Source organism: Hypomesus nipponensis, chromosome 16, assembly GCF_054491055.1.
Source record: "Hypomesus nipponensis isolate SF chromosome 16, ASM5449105v1, whole genome shotgun sequence".
In the NCBI taxonomy this organism is placed as follows: Eukaryota; Metazoa; Chordata; class Actinopteri; order Osmeriformes; family Osmeridae; genus Hypomesus; species Hypomesus nipponensis.
This window is the reverse complement of record NC_140376.1, coordinates 11,095,650-11,118,466: the sequence shown is the minus strand read 5'-3', so window position 1 is coordinate 11,118,466 and position 22,817 is coordinate 11,095,650. Positions and strand designations below refer to the sequence as shown.

Genomic DNA, 22,817 nt, shown 5'->3' with positions numbered 1-22,817 from the left:
CGCAAAGGGAGTGTCAAACAAGTGTCAAACATCTCTAATGTTAATTAGTTAGCAAGTACAGCTGTGGCTGACACCTGACAGATACATTGTTGACACGCACATTGTTGCAAATTGTACATACATATTATCTATATAATAATTATAGGTTAAATAATATATGACAAAGATGATAAGCAATGATAGTTAAAAGAAACACTGTTAGTCAACCGCCTATCGCAATGCAATCTTGTCTTGTACTCCATTTGTCAAAGCTAGCTGGCTGAATGAATGAATAAAAGGACGCAATCTCTCGCGCTGCATATTCAATAGCCAATCAAAATACTACAAAGACGGGCATTCTAGAACATCTTTGAGCTCTGAGCTCATTTGCCGCCCTGGCTGCTGGCTTGCTTGCTGGAGCCCGTGGCGTGTAGGCTACGCAACTAAACGTTTGGTCAATATTTTTGTTCTCTCTTTTTTAAATTTGTGTTCTGGGTCTGTTGTTGGTCACAGTGAAAACCGGGGACATTTCCAGGGACAGCTCCAGCCGGTGACAGGCCACCAAAAATGGGGACTGTCCCCGGAAACCGGGGACGTCTGGTCACCTTCCCCTGGCCTCTTTGCTTGTGGCATTTCTGCAGCTGCCTTGCATTAAAGCTATAGTTAGCCTAGCTATCTCCCAGAAGTTAACAAGCTGCTAAACTAATGTTCTGCTACCCTATTTCCATTTATTCATTTAGCAGATGCTTTATCCAAAGCGATTTCCAAGAGAGAGCTTTACAAAAGTGCATAGGTCAATGATGATAAACTACGCGATCACCCCAAAAACATTGCGGGTAACATGAAGCATACATTGTGAAAAGCAAATGCCGCATTTTCTATTAACGGCTCCCCACCAGAATGGGAGCTTTGTTTGTAAATATGGGTATAAACCGCACTGGAATATATGCCGCACTTGATACGGGAACAATGATACCAAGCAATGCATAGGCAGTTGGGATGCACTATTCTGACTTTTTCAGTCCCGATACCGATGCATGGGCTTTGTGTATCTGTCGATACCCAATACCGATCCAATACCGTTGTTGAATTAATAATAAACTGTATACCTCCCACCTTTTACCTTCTTTCCACCATGTGAAAGAGACTAAAGGCACCAGACTTTCCTAAGTAAGACAAAATAACAGATGTAATGTACTGCATTCTTATTTATTTGTTATTTAAAAAACAATTGTTCATTCAAAATGCGAAAATAGAATGTAATCCAACGTAGGGCCTATTAAAATAAATAAAATGTAGCAGTAGAAACAAAATAGTGTATTGGTCAAACATACAATAGTAATCAAACAGTACCAAATATTGTAAACATATTATTATTATTTATTTGTTGTCGCTGGTGTGTGAACCATGGAAGTTTTTAGCTTGAAGCATAGCACCGTGCGGTGTACAGCTCGTTTCCAACCAGTGGACAGAAACTTAAAAGCAACATGGAGCGAGCAAGAGTTGGCTGTGGAGATAGTTCACGCTTGCCGTGCCAATTAGTTCGTTGGCTGTTTGCAATGTCTGCAAAGTAGCTAAATGTTTTGAGGGGTGGTGGTAGTACTGCAAAGTACAATGCTATCAATTTAATCAAGCACATCCAAAAGCACAATGCTAGGAGCACGCCAAATTCCTGCAGCTCAACAACTCTTCTACACTGTAGACTCTACAGTGTAGATTAATACTACAAGTAGTCGCACAAATATGCGTTTGAATGCGGGTCTCAAAGCGTAACGTCGCATATATATGATTTTGAAAATTCCATCTGAATATTTTCCGATAGACAAAAACTATGCGACAAACGCTGTATGGCTTCAATATGTACTAATGAAAAGGCTAACAGGTAACACTAGCATGCTAGTAGCATTGCTACAAGTATTATGCGTGCTGTGGGGACTGTTGGAAATATTTAGAACTCACGCATCTAAAGGTTCGGTTAACTCATCCTGCTGACAAATGGCATGTGCTGCGGAAAAAAATGGATGGATAGGCCAGTGGATCTATAAATTTTTCAGATCCCCGATCCAGCTTTTTTGTCAATCTCGGGCCGATATCCGATCTTAATATCGGATCGGTGCACCCCTAATAGGCAGTACAGCATGCCGCCGTGTAACATACTTCGAAAATGAAAGTAAGTGCGTAAGGAATGTTTTCTATTGCCCGGGATTGAACTAATACTGTGTATCTATTCGATTAAACGCTGCCCTCAAATAAATGCTGCACCCAAAAAAATCAAAATGGTTATTTAATTGGTGAAATTAAAACACAGTAGGCTATTTATAACACAAGTAAATCACAAGTGTATTACAATTCCCTCGAAGCACTGGCAGACATAAGTGGCTTTCTTGCTACAGGTTTGAAGCTTCTTCTCCAAATCCACAAAATCCATTAAATATTAGTGCTGTCAGTTTAACGCGTTATTAACGGCGTTAACGCAAACCCATTTTAACGGCGTCAATTTTTTTATCGCGCAATTTACTTTCTTTTTGGCCAAGCAAACTTTGTAGTTTTGTCACATACTGTTGCAGGAACTACTGACAAACTACTAACTACTGAACTACTAAAAACTACAAGACCACACTAGATCTAGCTAGACCGGAAACAATACAATAGGCACACCGCACACACTTGTTTGGGGTGAGACGCCGAAATGGCTTTGTCTTTGGCTCTCGACGAAGGCGGGCGCATTTCTCTCCTCCCCTCCCTGACCTTCCCTGCTTGGCTGTGTCTTGTCTTGTCTGTCTCAAGATACTCTCTCATCATCACTCTCCTAAACTAGAAGCATGGAATTAATAAGCTGGTCTCTCAATGCAATTGACACAATTTTCTCGAAGAGAAGCTCAGGTTCAGGGGAACCCAACTGTCCTGACGGGACGTTCGCAGCTGGCTACATGATGGACGCGTGGGCGAATTGACGTGTCGTGTGTCTAGCCGCGCTTTCCGTAGAGGAGAGGTGGAGACCTTCCTGAAGGGTGGACGTGAAAATTTAGTCGCGGCTACTCGTCAAAACAACTACCCCAATCTTATCTACTTTCAGCCCCGTAACCAGCACAGGGATCCCCCCCCCCCCCACATGTTGATAAGAGCATCAAAATGAGAAAAAATTATGGGACAAAAAGAAATCAATGGACATTTAGAGTAGATAAAAATTTGCGATTAATTGCAAGTTAACTATGACATGAATGCGATTAATTGCGATAAAAATGTTTTAATTGTTTGACAGTACTAATAAGTATATATATTAATATAGCTGCAAGCCGCGATGCGGGTTCCTCCAAAATGGCAAAATATTATAAACATGTACACTGTAGAACAGTGTTTCCCAAAGACTGGGTTGCGACCCTCAGGTGGGTCGCAAGATATTTTTTTGGAGTCACCTTGTCACAATCTGCATCTCTGCCAGTGGCGATTTCTTAAACAAATTAATAGTCAAATATTTACTATTGTGTTAACATTTTAAATGCGATACAACACGTTCATATCGAAGACGAGTTCATTCAGAATCAGCTACATATATTAACAGGTCGATTGACTGATTTCCTTCTCATTCATTCCCGTAGCGCAGGGGTGGGGACCCTTTTTTCTGCAAAGGGCCATTTGGATATTTATAAGGGGTCCGTACAGAATGATCAACTTAAAAATGTGCCTGCTATATTTGGTAAAACATTTATTTAACTCACTCCTAATGAGATGGCTGGAACTGCCTCTCTTTGGTGAGGTTTGAGATGTTAGCTGGCACGGATGCAGCCTGCTTTGACTAGGGGTGCAGGGAACATTTCTGGGGGGTATCATGATTACAGAAAGGGATGGCATTATTTTTTATATTGCTACCATTTTTGAGGAATTCCACAGTTAATGCGAGCTAAATCTTTTGGTACATTGGTACGCAACGTTGCGCGCCTCCAGTGTCCTCTTCCACATACTGCTGCTGCCAACAAATAATGCACCTAATAATATGGTTCCTGCAGTGCCATGGGGGGGCTGGACAAAATGATGAACGTCCGCGGGCCGGACATTCCCCACCCCTGCCGTAGCGCCACATTGCATTTCCATGTTGAAGCTCAGCTTTCATGGACTTCAATGGGGCAGTTTTTAACTGTTTTTTTTTCAGTGCCTCGAAACTGCGATTATGTCCCGCCCATGGACGCTCAGCGCCTCTGGGGGTGAATGGAGGAGTGGGCTGGCCTGGACGCTGGGCTGCCGCGTGATGATTGGAGGGTCTGTCGAAAGACTGCATCGCCTTTTGATTAATACTAATTTTGTACAATAAAAAGTCACCAAAGCTATTCAAGTTCAGTCCCATTGTGGATTCTGTAAGTGTAGTCAAAGACAAACTGCTGCAACCTTTCTTGGTATTTGCTTGGGAAAGTTGCTAGCAAATTTTCATCATACATTTCAAACAATTAGCTACACCACATGCCTTTTTTCAGTTTAACCTTATTCCCACATTTTCTTTGAGTTTAATATTGTTTTGTTGATCGTTCCTGGATTCATTCATAGCGATTCATGTTGTTTAATTGTAACTTGTTTAACTACATGCTCTTATGGTTCTTCCCTTTAGCACTTATTTCGGTTGTTCACAATGTGTGCTTCATGTTTTGGCTACCCGCAATGCTTTGGGGCTATCTTGTTGTTTTTATGAGTGACCTATGCACTTTGTAAAGCTCTCTCTTGGAAGTCGCTTTGGATAAAAGCGTCTGCTAAATGAATAAATGTAAATATACAGTAGACTAGGCTGGTGTTGTAGGTGTGAACTAGCCAGTGAACTAGAAAATGTATGTGAAATATTTATGATTTAGGCCGAAAGTGAGCTTTCCCTATTTGAAAGACCAGCAACCGTCTGCGTGTATTCAAACTCATGTCGTTGCGCCTATTGAGAACTTTGATCACTATTTTCCAACAGAGACGTATGCCATTCTGAATGATAAAAGTAGGATGCAAAATCGAATTTTAGAGTCCTGATACTTTGCTTGAGTTGACGCTTAATCCTGCAGAAGAAACCGAGTTGTTGCAGCTCAGCTGCGATCGCACTGACTCTATGGATCTGTGACCTTATCGTCATTCTGGATGAGCATTTTGTCAGAATATCCTGTCCTCAGTGGGGCCAGTATTTCTATGCTTATTCCTTTCACTACCACGTACATGTGCGAATTAGGATTTTCTGTGCTCACAAAAATGAAGACAAAGCACAAAAACAGACTGAATTCTGCGCCTGATATTCGTGTTGCACTTTCCTACTGCACCGCGGACTGGAACGCGCTACAAAAACGCAGACAGGCCTACCTACCCCATTAGTAATGTTGAAATGGTACAACATGTTTTGTATAATTTGTATTCATTTTGTAATTATTACATATTTTTTTCCAATATTTCTGGTTCAATTGAATGTTGAAAATAAGAAGAAATGGGATAAATGTTTTTTTAATAGCCTATATTTAATATGTTATATATTGTCCAATTAGGCACTTATTGGATAACGTCTTTAAATATTGCTGGTGTAATTGTTCAGCGTGAAGTTATCACTCAGTCTGAGATAGCTTATTAACAATGGCAGTAGGCCTACAAGTTCTGAAATAACAATAAAATAACAATAGAATATCCTCATTATTAACTACTTACTAACCGAGAATGAGGTCATGCCTGGAAATATCAAACTGAGGCTGGAACGTTTCGATACAGCAAAGCTGAGGTTTGATATTCCCCGGCATGACCGAACGGTCGGGGTTAGTAAGTAGTTTATTATATGGAATTTTTTACTTTTCATTTAAAAAAATAAAATAAATGGTACCTCTAGGCTAATTGTAGCTAGCTCTCAAGTCTACTCACGGTGTGTTTCATGTGTTGCCTAGCAACTCACTACTTTTGATAGAAAGCGGACAACATGGTTCTGCTAAAAGGGCTTAAATTTCAACACAAAATAACGAGTCATCCTCACTTTCGATGCCAAATTTTTTCAGCATCATCTGGATAGTAAAACTCAGCAGCTGACTCGTCGATATCGGTCATTTTGAAGATGACGTCAGAGGGCAATAAGAATACTTAATACAATATTAAGTATCAAGGTCAATACGCGGTTGGCATGACTACCCATTAGCCAATCAGAAAGCTTGTACCGTCGTTGCCATATAATAATGTTCAATAATGGTCAAATCCACCTTAATTTTGTGATTTACGAATAATGTCTATTGGCTTGGTTCGCGAAGGCTTGTGACTTTTGAAATATGGGTCCCCAGAAAAAAAGTTTGGGAAACACTGCTGTAGAAGATTGAGACTTGGACAACAAGAGAGCAAAACTACTTCATGTTTGGCCAACAACAATAGGCTGAACGGGGATTTGAACTCATGACCATAAGGTTATCTAGCCTCTCTGCTACACACTGTCCGTTGAGATTTTATGATTAGTAAGCGCTGATTATTAACTTTTTATATGATATTGAAACTTTTCTTGAGTTGATCTCTTTCCAGACTCTCAGTCAATCCATAACTAACAATATTCATGTGGGCAACTGGGCTAGGACAGAGCTCATATTCAACTCCTTGCGAGAATAGCCTGTGACAGCAGCCGACTCTCTGGTCAGATGAAACTACACAACATGCACAATCAGGGTGACCAACAAGATTATATTAACTAACCAACAATAACATTACAAACATCTAACTGAACGAACACAACAACTGAAATCCCTCGCACGGCTGTTGTAACCACACTATTTTCCACAAGTCTTTGCCTATTTGACATACCGCACTGCATGCTGGGTACCCAAGGGGCCCTGACGCTGATTATCTAGCTGTGCTCCGACTGTGATTTAAGTATTATCTTTGGTCAGCTTTGGGACAAAGGTTAAGAAACGGTTGACATTTCAAGGTGAAATTGCACATGGTATATCAGAATGATGTCATCCTGTTTAACTTAACAGACAATCAAAATGATGACAGGCCAAAAGACTTTGGCTGGATATGAACCTGTGACCTTGCTCCTTGCAGTGCACTGTCTTAGCCTACTGAGCTATTCTTAGTGTTGAGAACCATTGTCGTCAGTTACTGCATAGAAAAGTAAGCTATTTGTCCTGTGGCAAGCATTATTTGGCTGAAGTTTAAACAGTTGTAATTCAGTGATCTTTTGAGATATCAAGGCAGGGGCAGGCAGTAGGCCTGTCGCGATAGTCAATATATCGACTTATCACACGGTATATGGAAATGAGCGCAATAATTTTGGGTGCTGCGATATATTGCAACTGATCATTTTTATAATAATAAATAATGATTATATTAATTTTTACATAAGAAGGAATGTCACCAACATTTTAGTCAATCCCGCTACCTCAGTCATCTTGTCTGCTTTCTGTGTCGAAAGCGTAGGCGGGACTAGCATCTCCACACACGGAGCGGACACCGACAGGTGAAGGCGTGAACTCACTGTGTTATAAAGTGTTCTGTTACGTGACATCTACAGCTAGTTAGGAAGAACAAGTAAAAATTGACTTGGTTTCAAAGCCGCAATCTTCAGCTCCGGTGTGGGAACATTTTGTCTTTAAGCCGAATGAGATGAGAGCCAATGTAACGTGAACGAGCCGGTATGTCAACTTTGTTTAAAACAAGTTGAAACGAAAAGAGGCAACTAGCTAACCTAACTTCTCACCGAGCAATACATAACTTTCTGACCCAGTTTTTCAACCTGTGAACAACAACTGCAGCTGGAGCTGGAAAGGGGTCTTCCATACAGTTCTGTTACAGATGCCTTTTCCCGACAGTGCAAATATAAACGTGACAGCGCGAAATGGCGCACACTCACGGATAGCGTAACTCGCTATATAGCCAAAGAGATGCAGCCATTAAACACAGTAAAAAAAACAGCATTTACAAATATGCTGCAAACTTTTGACAAACACAGGGCTGCCAACTCTCATGCATTGGCCGTGAGACACATGCATTTCAATAATTTCACACACTCTCATGCCATACCTTGTATATCTCAAACTGAAAAGGCAACACCAACCAAGTAGCCCTGTTAACATTGTAAACAATAAGGGATGATGGAGTGAAGCGACAAACAGCCATGAAAGCTCGCCGGGGGGGGGGGGGGGGGGGAATTACAATTGACGTGTGTGCAATAATATCGTTTATCGCAATCAATTTTGGTGCAATATATCGCACAAGCAAAAGTAGTTATCGTGACAGCCCTAGCAGGCAGGCAGGGCAGGCCAGCTGGATGAAGCTGTCTTGGGGGCAGGGCTGAAGAGAAGCTGTCCAGGTAGAGAGGGGTAGTCCAGCAAGGGGTCTGTGTTGCTCCAGCATCCTCTGTTGCATCCTCTGTTACACTTAGCATACTCTCTTGTTGCTCTCATTATGCTCTGTTGCACTCTGTTAAGCAGGCCTCTGCATGACCTGTAAAAGTGAAGGGTCCATGTCAGTGGTAAAAAACGAAGCTTTTTCCATCTACACTTGATACAAACTTCAGTTCAGTCAAGACACTCACGTGATTGATTTCACCATTTATTCAAACATATGACAAATGGTTTAACATTGGCGGAATGGATGTACATGGGGAAGCGCTCCCTGCCTTCACTGCAGCATGCATGACATGAGGCAGGGAGCAACAAGTTAAATCCCCCACAGGGAGAACAGACAGACCACATGGGGGCGAAGGGGATAGAGGTGGGTGGCAGCAGCGCAGAACACAAGGGTAATCGAGGACGCGTGTGCGTGCATGTGTGCGACTTTATAGCGCCACCTATCAAGCTAAGCCTATGGGCTGAGAACACGGCGATGGGTGATATGGCGCACGCTGCCCGAGTTCCATGCCTGAACTAGCTCCGCTTATTTCTGACTGTGAAATGCAGTGGCAATACTTGAACTTGAATCCAAATGTGTTGGAAACCCATGCAAAGTCACTCAAAACACAGGCTCTAACATGAGTATTTAACTGGTCAATATATGCACATCTGACAAAAGACCAACTCGACCTTTGATTTGATCAGTGATTCTGACTGTCAGAGACCTTTAAATAGGCTGACCGAGTGAAACTAGCCTGGCTAACGTAGGTCGCTTATCAGGCAAATGACAAATGAAATATGCTTGTTTTGAAAGATCCTATATACTGGCTATCTTCAGCAGGCGCTTGTCTACAATAAGCAGCCCTCCCTGACGTTTTAGGAGTAGAATTGAGTGAACTACAATATTGTTTACACACTGCCAGTGAGCGAGCCGAGTCTGTCTCTGAGGCTAAGTCAAAACAATGTACCCCCGGGACGCAGTCTCACTCCACTTGCAAGTTTTCCACAAATCACAATAATAATCGGAGCATCTGGCTAAAAGCACAATTCCCACACCTCCTAATGGCTGCCCTCCTCGAGGTTTGGCAACAAACACATTTTTGGTTCCGACCGATCTGCAAAATGGTGAACTTATGAACATGACGCGACCAAAACGTGGCTGCCGCCTAAGCCTATGTGGTTTCTCTGGCGCACAGGCTTGTTACAAAGACTTTCACGACCCAAATCTAAATTCTTAGCCAACAGGTCTTTGAGGAATCGCTTGTTCTCTTAAAAGCTGCTCTCCTCTACCTTTTTGATGAATTCGCCAAGATGCTACATGATTCACTAATTACACAGAGGGAAAAACTTCTACTTTTCAAGTTCGGTTTTCCGTCACTTCAAACACACGATCTAAAGGGCTCAAAGTGCTCAAACCTTCACCATAATTCAAGAGTAGTGTACTTTCACGAACCCAATCATTGATTTAGCTTAAAATGTGTAAAAATGGGACTTACCGAACGTGGCTGCCTCCAAACCGGCTATCAGGCAATTCCAGTTGAAAACAACAATGGCCGACAAAAAATTATTTATATTTGTAACGGCGAGCTGCGATTGGAAGCGAAAATGAAACAGGAGCTAAAGACCAAGGGTGGGGGCTTGGTCAGCACACCATTTCCAGAAAGGATGTGTGTGCGTCTCGCCAAACTCGCATGTGTGTCAAGTAGGTTGACCACAAGTGGGACAGGTGGTCACCTTAGTGTCAAGGAGCAGGATGAGCCTGTGAGAATTTGGAGCGCGCCCTGGGGAGCAATTCAATTGAATTCAATCATATATAGACATACCAAGGTGAAATTGTTTATGGTACTTCAGAGTGATGTCGTCTCGAACCTTATTAGGTTTGAAAAACCATCAGTAAAAATTATAGTCGATTTATTGACACAAAGATATTGAGGCAATGTGGACATTTACATAAATGCACGCCTTTCAGCCATTTTGTATTGCATTTCTTATTCCAAGTCACCCTATGTAAAGACATGTATTCTACACATCTGTAACACATTTCAAGTCGATTGGATCTATGGTTCATAAGGAGAAGGGTTCTGAAGGTTGGACCAAATTTGGACAGTACAAGAAAATTCATAAGTCTGACAATATGGTTCCTTGAGGCTTTTTTGTTCCCCATGAGAAATAAGGCATGTATACCAATTTACAGGCATTTTAGACTAATGGGGCGCTGGGGAAATTACGTAGACTTTGGGCGTGTTTTATAGCGCCACCTATGGGCGCACATGGGCAACTAGCCGTGTGGGAGTAGTGAGGGACCTGTTGTATCATTGGGCCAAATTGAAAAAGTCCAGGACTTTTTGAGCTATTGGGCCATTTAGCGGAGAAGAAGAAAAATAATAAGAAGAAGAATTCTAACAAAAACAATAGGTTTCCTCCTACCGGAGGAACCCTAATAATAATAATACTAACAAATACAATAGGTTCCCTCCTATTAGAAAATTATGATTTGACCCGATTGTTTTGTTACATGAAAATCACTGCTTGCATATTCGATAACACGCCATCTGCTTTGCAGGAAGGCAATAATTCTGTTGAACCACAAGGACCATTGCATTATCGTAGTGGAATTAGCTATAAGACTGTTGTGTATGCCATAGTCATAGCTGCCAGAAGATGTCACTGTTGAGTAAAAGTTTCGAGCGTTTAAAAGGCCCCGACTCAAATGTTTCAATTGTCTTTGTGTTTCGGAAAGCCTCGGTTTGCCCATCCCTACACTGTAAAAAAAACATTATTTTCCCTTAAATTATACGTGTTTTTTCTGTATTTCTGAATTACAGGAAGTACAGAAAGACGATGGAAAACTGTAAATTTATAATTTTACATAAGAATTACAGCCAAATGTTGTTACTTAAAAATATGCAATGCACATTTTACCGATATGCAAACAAAAGTATACTGAAATCAGAGTGTATCTGTTTAACTGAAACATGGCTGCAACTAAATATTCAGATTGTTCCTATTTTTTTACACTGTTTTTTTTTACAGTGTACATAATACTCGTAGCAATGCAACTACCATGCTAGCGGACATCCCTATCTGCAAAAACTAATATCAGGGAGGTGGCTTCACCGGCTACGCATACATGCAATGTTACGCTTTGAGACCCGCATTCGAACGATCATATATGTCTGACGCTACTCCTTAAAAATTCACGAAAAAAGTGTTTAGTATAAAAACTTTCTATGAGCCGCTTCGAAATATAAACTGCACCACCACAAGAAATATGTAAAATCAGGTTATAAACCAATATAAAATACAGTAAGTGCCAATGGGATGAAACATAAGAGCATGTAGTTCAACAAATTACAATTAAACAACATGAACCTCAAAAGTGCAAGGGTGAACATGTAGGAAAGCAAGCAACAATAATATGAATCACAGCGAGTACAAGTAGTTAAATCAGTTACAACTAACCAACAAGTCCCTCAATGAATGTCATTGTATTCCTGGAGGAAATAAGCATCTGAACCAACAAATCTTAAGTACCGTTGTATTCCCGGAACAAGTGCGTCTTTAGCCTTTTCTTGAAGGTGGGGAGACAGTCAGTGTCTCTGATGGAGGTTAGGAGATGATTCCACCATTGGGGGACCAGACAGGAGAAGAGTTTGGGTTGGGAGCTGGCGCTCTTGAGAGCTGAGACCATCAGATGGTTGGCAGAAGAAGAACGAAGGTGGCGGGTGGGGGTGTAAGGCTGGAGGAGAGACTATGTAGTCGGGTGCAGTCCCGTACACTGCTCGGAAGGTGGAGTCAGGTGGCTGAGCGGTTAGGGAATCAGGCTAGTAATCTGAAGGTCGCCAGTTCGATACCCGGCTGAGTCCCTGTACTTACTGTAAGTCGCTGTGGATAAGAGAGTCTGCTAATTGACTAAATGTAAGGTCAGTACCAGGGTCTTAAATCTGATGCGGGCTGTGATGGGTAGCCAGTGGAGGGAGCGGGACAAGCAATGTTTTGGTGCTACTTAAGAACCGCTTTCCCTGGTTCGGAGCCGGTTCTTCGGCTGTCGAAAGAGAAAGAACTGGTTCGAGATTAAGCGCTGGCACCGAACCAGCACCCAAAATTCGTTGGTGGAAATGGGGTAATAGTGGTAAGAACTGTGGCCCGGAGGGAAAAATGCAGAATTCATTAGGCTACACCTAACAAAGGCTTCCCTTATGGTTTCAAATTACACTGTTCATAAAGATTTATTCATAAATCCTCACTTTTTTCATTCACTTGAAGTCCAATTAATTAAGTCAGCGTTCCAAAAGAATCAATAATGAGAATAAATCCTGAGATTAGTGATGTAGAGCTTTAAGATTTTTTGGAATGCAAATTACTTTTAGTTTTGCCTATTGCCATAAGACATGCCTTGACATATGTTCCAATTAAAGTTAACGGCCTGTGAAGTAGTGTGCGAAATGTGAAGGTTCTGATTCTAACATGAAAAGGGGAAACAACATGAAAGTAGTTTAACTATTAATATTAATTCTTCATGAAGATTTCTGTTTCCCTCTTTCTTCTCTCATTGGTGTGCTGATTACATAACCCGGGACTTGAGATTTGGCTACTCTTTGGAATATAGGTTTTATTTCATCCAATCCAAGTTCAACTGTATGTTGTCTATATAAAATACAGACAAACTAGCATGTGGAAAAATATGTTTGGAGGTGACAGTTGTTTAAAGTCAAGATAAGACTATAAGGTATATTATAACTTTCTAGCAATGTAAACACAAATGGGCTGTCTCAATTTTCTGTATAGTTAGATGATGTTGGATGTTATGTGAGTGTTGGACTGTAGCAGATTATGGCTGAAAGGCTTTAGACAAGCCACAGTCAATAGGATTATGGCAGAGATTAAGAGCCTGGTGCTCTGTACCTCTGCTGTATAGCATCATGTTGTCATTCTCTGTTGTCCTCCCTGTCACACTCGCTCATTACTGAAATGGGAAACCAGCCCTTCTACACTTTAGCAAAAAATGTATATTTTTTAATCTATGCCATCTTCATAAATAATAAGTATGCATACTTAATATACAGAAATATCAGTTGTAAAATTTCAGTAAAACAAACGGACCCATCTGCAACCGACGCAAGCACAAAAGCTGGAGCGAGAGAAGTTGTAATAATGGCGTGCGCAAAAGTCAGGCAAGTCAATGCAGAAAGTGAAGCTTTCAAAGAGAAGTGGACCAATATATCTTTATTCTTCCTGCAGCGGGTATCAGTATTTGTATTATTTATCTCACGCATTCACTGTGAGACTCCAGACACCAGTGGCAGACTCAGGCTATCTGAGGGGCAGGGGCAAAAAAAATAAAAAGGTCACCAGCTGCATATGGTGGGGCACTGGAGTGTAGCAAGACATAAAGCTCTACAGGGGCACAGGCCCCTCATTAGAGCTACTCATCCCTTTTTTGTTTTTCTTCCAAGCTTGCAACAAGAAGTTTGCAATATAATGCACTTTACAAACTTCCCTTGCTTAACCCACTATTTGCTTAGTTCAGGGACATTTTGCACGTTTGATATCAGCTTAGGCAGGGACATCAATAGTAAATGTGAGCGTGCATAGTGCACAAGCAAATTATTTTCGCAATGATTTGCTCCCAAAAAGCTTAGTGTAATATAATACGTTGGACTATGAGAGTCAAAATGTAAATGTAATTGCAAAATAACATGCATGTTTTCTCCACTGGTAGGGCACCCTAAAGGGCACTGCATCATGTTTTCTCCACTGGTAGGGCACCCTAGACGGCACTGCATCACATCTTTCCACAAGTAGGGCACCCTAGAAGGGACTTCTATCACGTTTTCTTGCACACTGGGTCACCGTACAGGACCCTTTATCATGTTAAATCTACCATAATGGCATCCAAGAGGGCACTTTTGCAAGCGTGGGGGCAACCCGCATATCCCCACAGTTCACCACTGCACCACAACTTGTATTTCTCACATTGAAAAGTACAGGATAACTTGTCCGGCAATATAAAATGCCACCTACCAGCCAATCTGGAACAGCAGCACCCCCCTTACCCTTAAAACAGCTCAGATAAGAGTCAGGTGGCTGAGCGGTTAGGGAATCGGGCTAGTGATCTGAAGATCACCAGTTCACAAGTAGCGCAGTTTGCGCTAAAATGACGTTGTGTCCTTGGGCAAGGCACTTCACCCTACTTGCCTCGGGGGGAATGTCCCTGTACTTACTGTAAGTCGCTCTGGATAAGAGCTTCTGCTAAATTACTAAAACGTAAATATAGATAGAAATATAGTAACTGTCTGGGGTGTCGATTACATAAGTATAACACAACATATCTCAGAGTTCAGAGCAACCCATGGACACATTTTTCCTGTAAAATGTGCAGATAGGCTTAATGCAAATTATGTAACTGTGTAACTCTTCTGAAAACCTAGAAACATTTGTGTGACTCGTTAAATTGAAAAGCAAATAAGAATTCAGGTCACAACGATGTGCAATTTTTAATTATGGCATCCTACCAAGGTGCCTAAATTAGTTTGGTTAAAAAGATTACAATCTGCTTCACTTAATAAGTGGCATACTGGACTGAATAGATGCTTTTCATCATTCTACTTCCTCACGAGGTGCTTAAAGATGGTCATTCTTGTTCATGTTGGAATGTTAGCAGCTCATTTGAGATCTGTACTTACATTTAGTCATTTAGCAGACATTCTTATCCAAAGTAAGTACAGGGACATTCCCCTGAGGGAAGTAGGGTGAAGTGCCAGGACACAACGTCATTTTGCACGGCTGGGAATTGAACTGGCAACCTTCTGATTAATAGCCCAATTCCCTAACCGCTCAGCCATCTGACTCCCTACTACCGTAGCTCTGCAACTGAATGTCCAAAGTGTGTCAAATGATGAGTCACTTGTGGGCGATGTGTGTGTCTGATGGACATTTTCTTGGCGCAGATGGAGAGGGTACTTCATGAGGTGCTGATTTTTCATGGTGGCTTTATTTCTTGAGCTGGCATACTTGGTGGCATGAGGATAATAGCTATATAATAGTTGTACAGGGCATTTTCTACTCAATGTTTCTGTAAAAAAAGTATATGTTTAATTAATGAAAATAAGATGATGAAAACCATGGTACTCAAGCATTCATATACTCATTTTCTCTTAACAGCTATAAATACTAAGGCTGTGAAATTATTATTTTTTATCAAATTAATCACTTATTTCTGTGGATTAATCATGATTAATCACATTAGCGATTTTCTCTGTATATTTTTGTGCAAACAAAAAAAACGATATACATTGAACATTTTCTTTTTTTATTCATAAAAACAAACAAACAATGGTGCTGCAGCTCAGCAGTTCTTTAGCATTTCTCTTTGCTATTCCACATAGAACATTAACAATCTTCGTCCTGAACAGAATTCAGGCTTCTTAGCCATTGTAACTGGGGGGACGTAACAGGTTAAATAAAATAAAAATATTTTCTTTTTAAATCAAACAAAATTATTTGGGCTTCTTAGCCATTGTTTTTATAGGATGGTTGAACACTTTTCTCTTTTTCTTCTTCCAAACATCCATTAACCACACCATGACTCTTAGCTAGTCTTCCTTTAGCCAGTTGGTGAGGCAAACTAACTTGTTCACATTCTCTGACAGTAAAGCTGAACGCTTTTTTTTGCATAATGTGCCCTGCGACTGAGAACAGTCTTTCACACGGAACCATGGGTGCAGGAGTGGCTAGATATTTGCGAGCTAGTGAGGCCAACTTCTCACAGGCTCCTGAATGAGATGACCACCACTCCAAGGGACAGTCCTCCATACCAATGCTGGACTCTGCTCTGTCCCTGTGTAGGGTTCTGTGAGGCTGCTGCACCTCTTCATCCGATTCAGAATCTGAGCCCATTACCAGAAAGCTAATTTTCTTCTTAGGTGGCCCTTCTTCAGCAGCTTGTGGAGCCCTCCTGGCCCTGGGTAACTGTTCCTGGAGCAATCTTTCAAGTGTGGCCCACACCTCTGGTCTGTCACTCTTGGGTAGGCTCTTCAGGTCTTTAAAATGTGGATCCAGCGCTGTTGCAATTTTGAGCCATTCATTGTTGGTATTTTCTTGACGGGAGGCTAGGTCTGTCTTGAATGCCGTCTTAAATTTCACTACATATGCAGGGTCATCTTCGGTGACTTCCATTACATGACGCAGGTGGCAGAGTGCAGGCAGTACCACAGAGCAGGAGACAGAGGCCTCCCCACCCAGAATTTCTGTTACATACCTTCAGTGGAAACACACACACACACACACACACACACACACACACACACACACACACACACACACACACACACACACACACAGGGAGAGACAGAGGAAGATGGAGGAGGTGAGAGAGAATTCAGTTATTAGAACAGGTACACAAATATAATGTGAATTTAATCAATTCAACTTGATGTTAGCCTGATCATCACATTATCATGGATTGCTTACTTGCAGGGCTCTAGAAGAGACTCCAGTCTCTGCAGTTTGTCCCATTCCTGATGTGTCAGCATCACTAGTTTGTGGTTCTGCTGGTCCAGGGCTGCTGTCACTGCATCCTTATTGCGGATCAGACGCTTAACCATGTCCAGCGTTGAGTTCCAGCGTGTTGGGACGTCTTGAATCAGTGGCTGCTGCACCTGCATGCGGTTCTCTTGTTCTGCGTTTAGCTCCGACGTGTTTGCGGGGCTGTGTTTGAAGTGGCCGACAATTTTGCGACATTTGGACAACGCATTCACAAATCCGCTGTCGCGAGGCTCACGGTAATGCTTCTCTGCAAGATGTGAGCGATGCACGGCATGTGTTCATATGACAGTAGTCTAGCCGCGGCTATCATATTACGTGCACTGTCTGTCCATATAGTGGTTGTTTTGTCTTCAATTGCCCAGTTGCTTGCAACAGTTTGGAACTGTTCTGCACATGCCTCAGCAAAGTGGCGCTCTTCTGTTTTCATGCACGTTAGTGTAAAAGACTTTAACTTCCATTTCTCGGTGATTAGATTTGCAGTTACACCCAGGTAGTTATTGGTTACTCGCGGAGGTCCAGTGATCCCCTGACAGCGCCACATGTTTCGTAGCAGCCAAGTCATTTTCCTTTTTTTTCTTTTCATCTTCATACAGCTTGTAGATTTTTGTCATTATTGTGCGTCTTTGCGGTGCTTTGACGCTCGAGTCCCCCGTTGCCACTCGCAAAACTTACATTTATATTTAGCAGACGCTCTTATCCAGCGCGACTTACAGTAAGTACAGGGACATTCCCCCTGAGGCAAGTAGGTGAAGTGCCTTGCCCAAAGACACAACATCAGTTGGCACGGCCGGGAATCGATCTGACAACCTTCTGATTACTAGCCCGATTCCCTAACCACTCAGCCACCTGACTCCCTTTGGTGAACCCCTCGTCCTCAACAATATTAATGGGTCTACAGCTTTTTGCAATCCATTTGGCAACTGTGTTGGTCAACTTGTCACAGGCAGACTTAGTGAGGGGCCTGCGCTGTTCAGTGAGGGTGGTTTGGCGCATTCCACTTGAACTCCCCTCGCCGACCAACGCATGCTTCGTGTTGAGGTGGTACTTTAGGCTAGTATTGCTTCGGTGAAACGATAACATCTTTCCGCAGAGTGTGCATATTACTTTGTTTTTATTGAATGTTCCATCTTTGTTTTTTTGGAACACAAACTTCCTATCCAGAAGGTCCCCATGTTTATAACAATTATCCATGTTGTTAGTTTGGATAGCAGCTGCCGTCTGACTGCATTAAAGCGCGACTAGTGCAGATTGGATGGAATTGTGGGTATATGACGTTAAATGCGTAGAAAAAACCCAACTAATCCTGTAATTGAATCATAACGCGTTAACGCATTATTTTTCACAGCTCTAATAAATACACTGTTTGCTCAGCAGGGATACTAGATTTTGAACTGCCATTTGGCAAAAATAATTACTGCATTGTAATCTATATATTTGTAGTTTACAACCTTGGAGCACACATTACAGTATGAATGAGGATGTACCTCCCTGTATACAGCGTTACCTGGTTTAAATGTTTCCACTCCAGTAGCATCCACCTTTTTTATGTATTACTTGTATTTCAACATTCAGTCCATACGTCAAGGAGATGAAGGTGTCCTGTCCTGTGTTTTTTATTTATCAACTTTTCATCTTGATGTAATTATACAACTCTAATACAAGGATTGCTCTTGATGTTCTCCTTGCTTTCTTTGTCCTCCTAGATGTTACCTATTGGATGGGATCTCAAAAGGAGCTTGGCTGAACCGGTCCAGCATCATATTTGCAGGGAATGACAAATGGTCTGTGGACCCACGTGTCTCCATTGTATCAAGTGTGGGGGACAAACACGAGTACAGTTTGCAGATACAGAAGGTGGATGTAACAGACGATGGCTTGTACACTTGTTCCATTCAGAGTGAACGCAACCCACGACCAAAGCACCTCCATCTAATTGTAAAAGGTATGTGTACATTGTGTAGTTATTTTGTGTAGGATACAGTTGGTAATTCTTTCTCCTTTGTGTATGTGTTTTTGTATGTTTCTATAATTTGGATCCTATTACAGATCTTCTAGCCTACATACATTTTGATCTAAAATCTCTGACAACATCCAGTATATTATTTATTATATACTGGGTAGCTAATGGTTACACTTAGGAGAACCATTTGTCATTTATGTTCACTCTCAGAGAACCAGTTTGATACATTTCATTTTAAGTGAAGGTTATCTTTGAACAAAGATATCACAATCATGTTCTGTCATGTACACCATGTTTTGGGGGTTATCAATAAACTACAAAGATGTTATCATTCCCATAACGTAGATTGTGCAAGTATGATTTAATTTAAGATCATAGCATCAGTTGTATTAAAAAAATCGTAGGGCTGCAACAACGAATCAATAAAATTCCATGAGAGTTGGCAACAAATTTCATTATCGATTTGTTGTGTCGCGTGACGATTACGCCACTCAATAAGTCGCGGAGAAGTTTGAGGGTTTTTTTTAAAGTTAAGTTGAGCGCAGAGCTAAAAAAAAAAAAGAGCGGAGCGGAGGTACTGGAAAGACCATCGGAGAGATCCGTAACGTTGTTCTAAAACACATGGTGGAGGCAAAGAAATCAGTACGACCAAGTCATCCAAGGTGTGGGAGCATTTCACACTAAACACAAGAAGGTTAAATTTCTGGGGAATTGTGGGGTGTGCTCCTGTATTTTTGTCTGCCCTTCGACTGGTTAGGTGCTGCGAGTCCCAAACAACATAAGTGTAGTAGTGAGCTAGCTGTACAATTTAGCGGGGCTAGGTCTGACTCTTGGTGTCACGGCTCACGCACAGAGGTAGACCCAGATGCAGACTCAGACACAGTAGGTAGCTTCGAAGAATAGGGTTTATTTAAGGCAGAGTAGTCGGGGACAGGCAGGTGATCGGTGCACAGGCAGGCGGCGAAGGTACAATACGGGTATCTGGTAGAGTAGTCGTGGACAGGCCAATCGAGGTCTAAGCATGGGAAATCTGAGCACAAGGTAGGAACAGAACCGGTAACAGGTATGTGTGAACGCTCGGTAGAAACACACAAGACGAACTGGCACAGGACAAACATAACCCAACGGACTAAATACCCCACTAACGAGCAGACAAGAAGAGAAACACTTGGAGGGGACGGGCCAACCAAAACAGGGGAACACGCACACAGACACTAGGAGCAAAATGGAGCACAGCTGCAGGTATATGCAGGTAGCAACGCAAGTAGCCTACTAAATAAGTATTTAGCTGGTCGGCTCCATGGCGCCAAAGTTTCCTTGACTTTTAACTAGGGATGGGTATCGTTAATTTTAATCGATATCTATACCATTTTTGAGACTGCTTAACGATTCGAGTCTTTATCGATACCACTATTGATACTTTTCTATTTCTTAAGTAAAACAGATGTAAAATAGAACAAGGGGAACGTGTTGCTCTCAGGAGGAGGCTGGCTAAAAGGCGCAAATAGGCACAATGGATCTGACTCTGGCTATATCTAAATCTGTCCACAACCTGGATGAGTAACTAGACTGTGATTGGTTGGTTGACGAAGTGACATTGTCTAGCTCATCGACTTTATGAAAAGTTGAACACGTTTCAACAAAATGCACCTGATATAGCTAAATGACCATTTAACCAAACCCAAACCTTCCTTATCTTATCCCTATTTTCTTATGTCTCTGTTTTTGTTTAACACAATGTTTAAGCATCACACAGAGCCATGCTTGCGGTGGGTATGTTTTGAATGATCAACAGTGAGGGGGGGGGGGGGGGGGCCTTGTCTACACTCACACAATGTGCTCGTAAATAATTTTTGCAGTTCGCGCACACATCAAATTTTAGGGGCATATGCGCGTGAAATAGTTGCACTGTTGAGCCCTGAATTGGCTTATTATTGTCAACGACGGAGACTCGCTACGAAGTTGTGGTGCGCTCACCAGATGATTGTTCTGCAAAGGCAGCTGGAGTTTGCACCGTTGCGACTCTGAGACAGTCAAAGTACTGCTTTTTATCTTTATCTGATGCACAACGTTGAGGTGCCTTTTAATCGCAGTTGTTTCCCCCCCTTTACAAGAAATTACTTTAGAACATATATTGCACTTTGCTTCGTCTTTTGGCTTTAATAAAATGTAGCCAAGCCTTTGACCGTTTTGTGCGTTCTGCCATTGTAGCTAGCAACAAAATGATAAATGAAGCGAGCTCGCTACCTAGGTAGCGCTTGAGGCAATAACATTGTTCTTTGTTTAGTTTAAAGGCGGGTTGGCAGGCCATTCAATTGAATTTAGTCATTTTATACGTTGTATGTTTGTGCACCAGCGATTTGATTTAAATAACATTACTTATTTCTCGAGACATAAGCCAACGTTACATTATATTACTTGGTCTCGATAAGCTTGGACCTTATTGATATTCGGGTTTTGAGAAATTTGGAACCGGTTCTCGATACCCATCCATACTTTTAACTAAGTTTCTAATACTGAGTGCTGGCTGTTATAGCTGTCTGTCTTACTAAAACAGCATATCTATGCGTTGTTGCTAACGTGTGCTAAAATTATGCTAGGCTAGCACTGAGGTCCCTTCTGCCAGACAAGGCACTTTTCGCCACTAAAACATAATTTCAGCCTAAACCGTGCCATGGAACTTATACAAGCAACGCAATCGGGACCAAGACAAACATTTTGACACGTTGTCTATGTAATCCAAATATTGAGGCTTCAATTAGCCTAAATGAAAGGTGCAATATACAAATTAATATTCAAACAAGGCAAGTGCTTCAGCATAGTGAACATGATTTTAAATGACAAAAAGGCAGTTTTTACGGCTTTTGTGCCATTTTGGTCTTGCTTGTGCATTTGATGAGAGGTGGCGTGTTCTCTTTAAACACCCTTCGGATAGAATCTATAAAATCCATGTCGTCTTTTCCTAGCAAGTCCTCCAGCTTTGAGTCATCCTGAGACCCAAGGTGTGTTTGTGCTTGTTCTTCTGGGGTTTTTGTATAACTTTCAGGCTGTTCATCACAGAAAGTTATAGAAATTGCACGACTTCCTCTAGCTGTCACATCAGCCATGTCATTCTGCATTAGGTGTGCGATAATTCTCTCTTCCTTATCCAGAATGTCCTTTTTAGTGACTAGTGAACGAATCAAGTCATTGTTCATTGTGTACTCAACTGGGTTTTGATTCATCTTCAATGACAATTTTACCCATAACTACATAAGTAAGTTTGGTGTTTTTACAAAACGCCCTACAATCGTCACATTTTGTCATCAAGGTAGACATGTTGACATTGGCGTCGTGGACAAAGGTAGCTAAATGTCACTGCTACTTGTAGAATGGTTCCTTGAAGTTGTGTGGTGTCATTGTCTGCAGCTGGTAAAGCTTCTCCTTCATTGTCCACAATTGTGAACGTGGTGTCCATTGAAAAACCTCACTGAGACATTTATGAACTGGTACCACTCGTTGATTTTCAGTGACTCGTCATCCCAAACGGTTATTCAAATTGAGCCAGTTTTGTCTGAGGTGGCATACGATGTCCTGTTCATCGGTTTATTTGCTCTTGTAATGCTGCTCCCTTTTCCCCTCTTTATAACATTATTTTCACCACCACATTTACCTTAAAAGGCAAACAATGAAACAAGATTAATACTTTGCATGACAGGTCCCTGAATTCTTAATGCTTAGCATTGGCTAACAAGCAGCATTATTTGAAAACCGCAACAGGGCCAAAACAGATATCAAAACTTTTCCATTTCAAACATTGTTTTACTGTTAAAGGTCACATGACATGAAAACTTCACTTTAAGGAGGTTATTCAACATTGATATGAGTTCCCCTAGCCTGCCTTTGGTCCCCCAATGGCTAGAATTTTCAATAGATGTAAACCAAGCCCTGGGTGTTCTTCTCCGCCTTTGAGTAAATGAAGACTCAATTACTCTGTTTGAAAATCTCCTCCTTGTGACGTCACAAGAAGGAAGGTTACC

At 41.6% G+C, this 22,817-nt stretch overlaps 1 protein-coding gene and 1 pseudogene across 6 annotated transcripts in view; one reads left to right on the top strand and one right to left on the bottom strand.

Moving 5' to 3' along the window:
- The window catches only part of negr1 (neuronal growth regulator 1), a 243,195-nt gene that overhangs the window by 18,592 nt on the left and 201,786 nt on the right, over nucleotides 1–22,817 (top strand). For all 6 annotated transcript variants that reach the window (XM_084676263.1, XM_084676262.1, XM_084676268.1 and 3 more), the window contains exon 2: nucleotides 18,542–18,780. In XM_084676263.1, coding sequence (XP_084532389.1) covers nucleotides 18,542–18,780 — 239 coding nt within the window. The remainder of the gene's footprint in view (nucleotides 1–18,541; nucleotides 18,781–22,817) is intronic.
- On the bottom strand, nucleotides 15,787–17,480 carry LOC146254868 (E3 SUMO-protein ligase ZBED1-like; annotated as a pseudogene).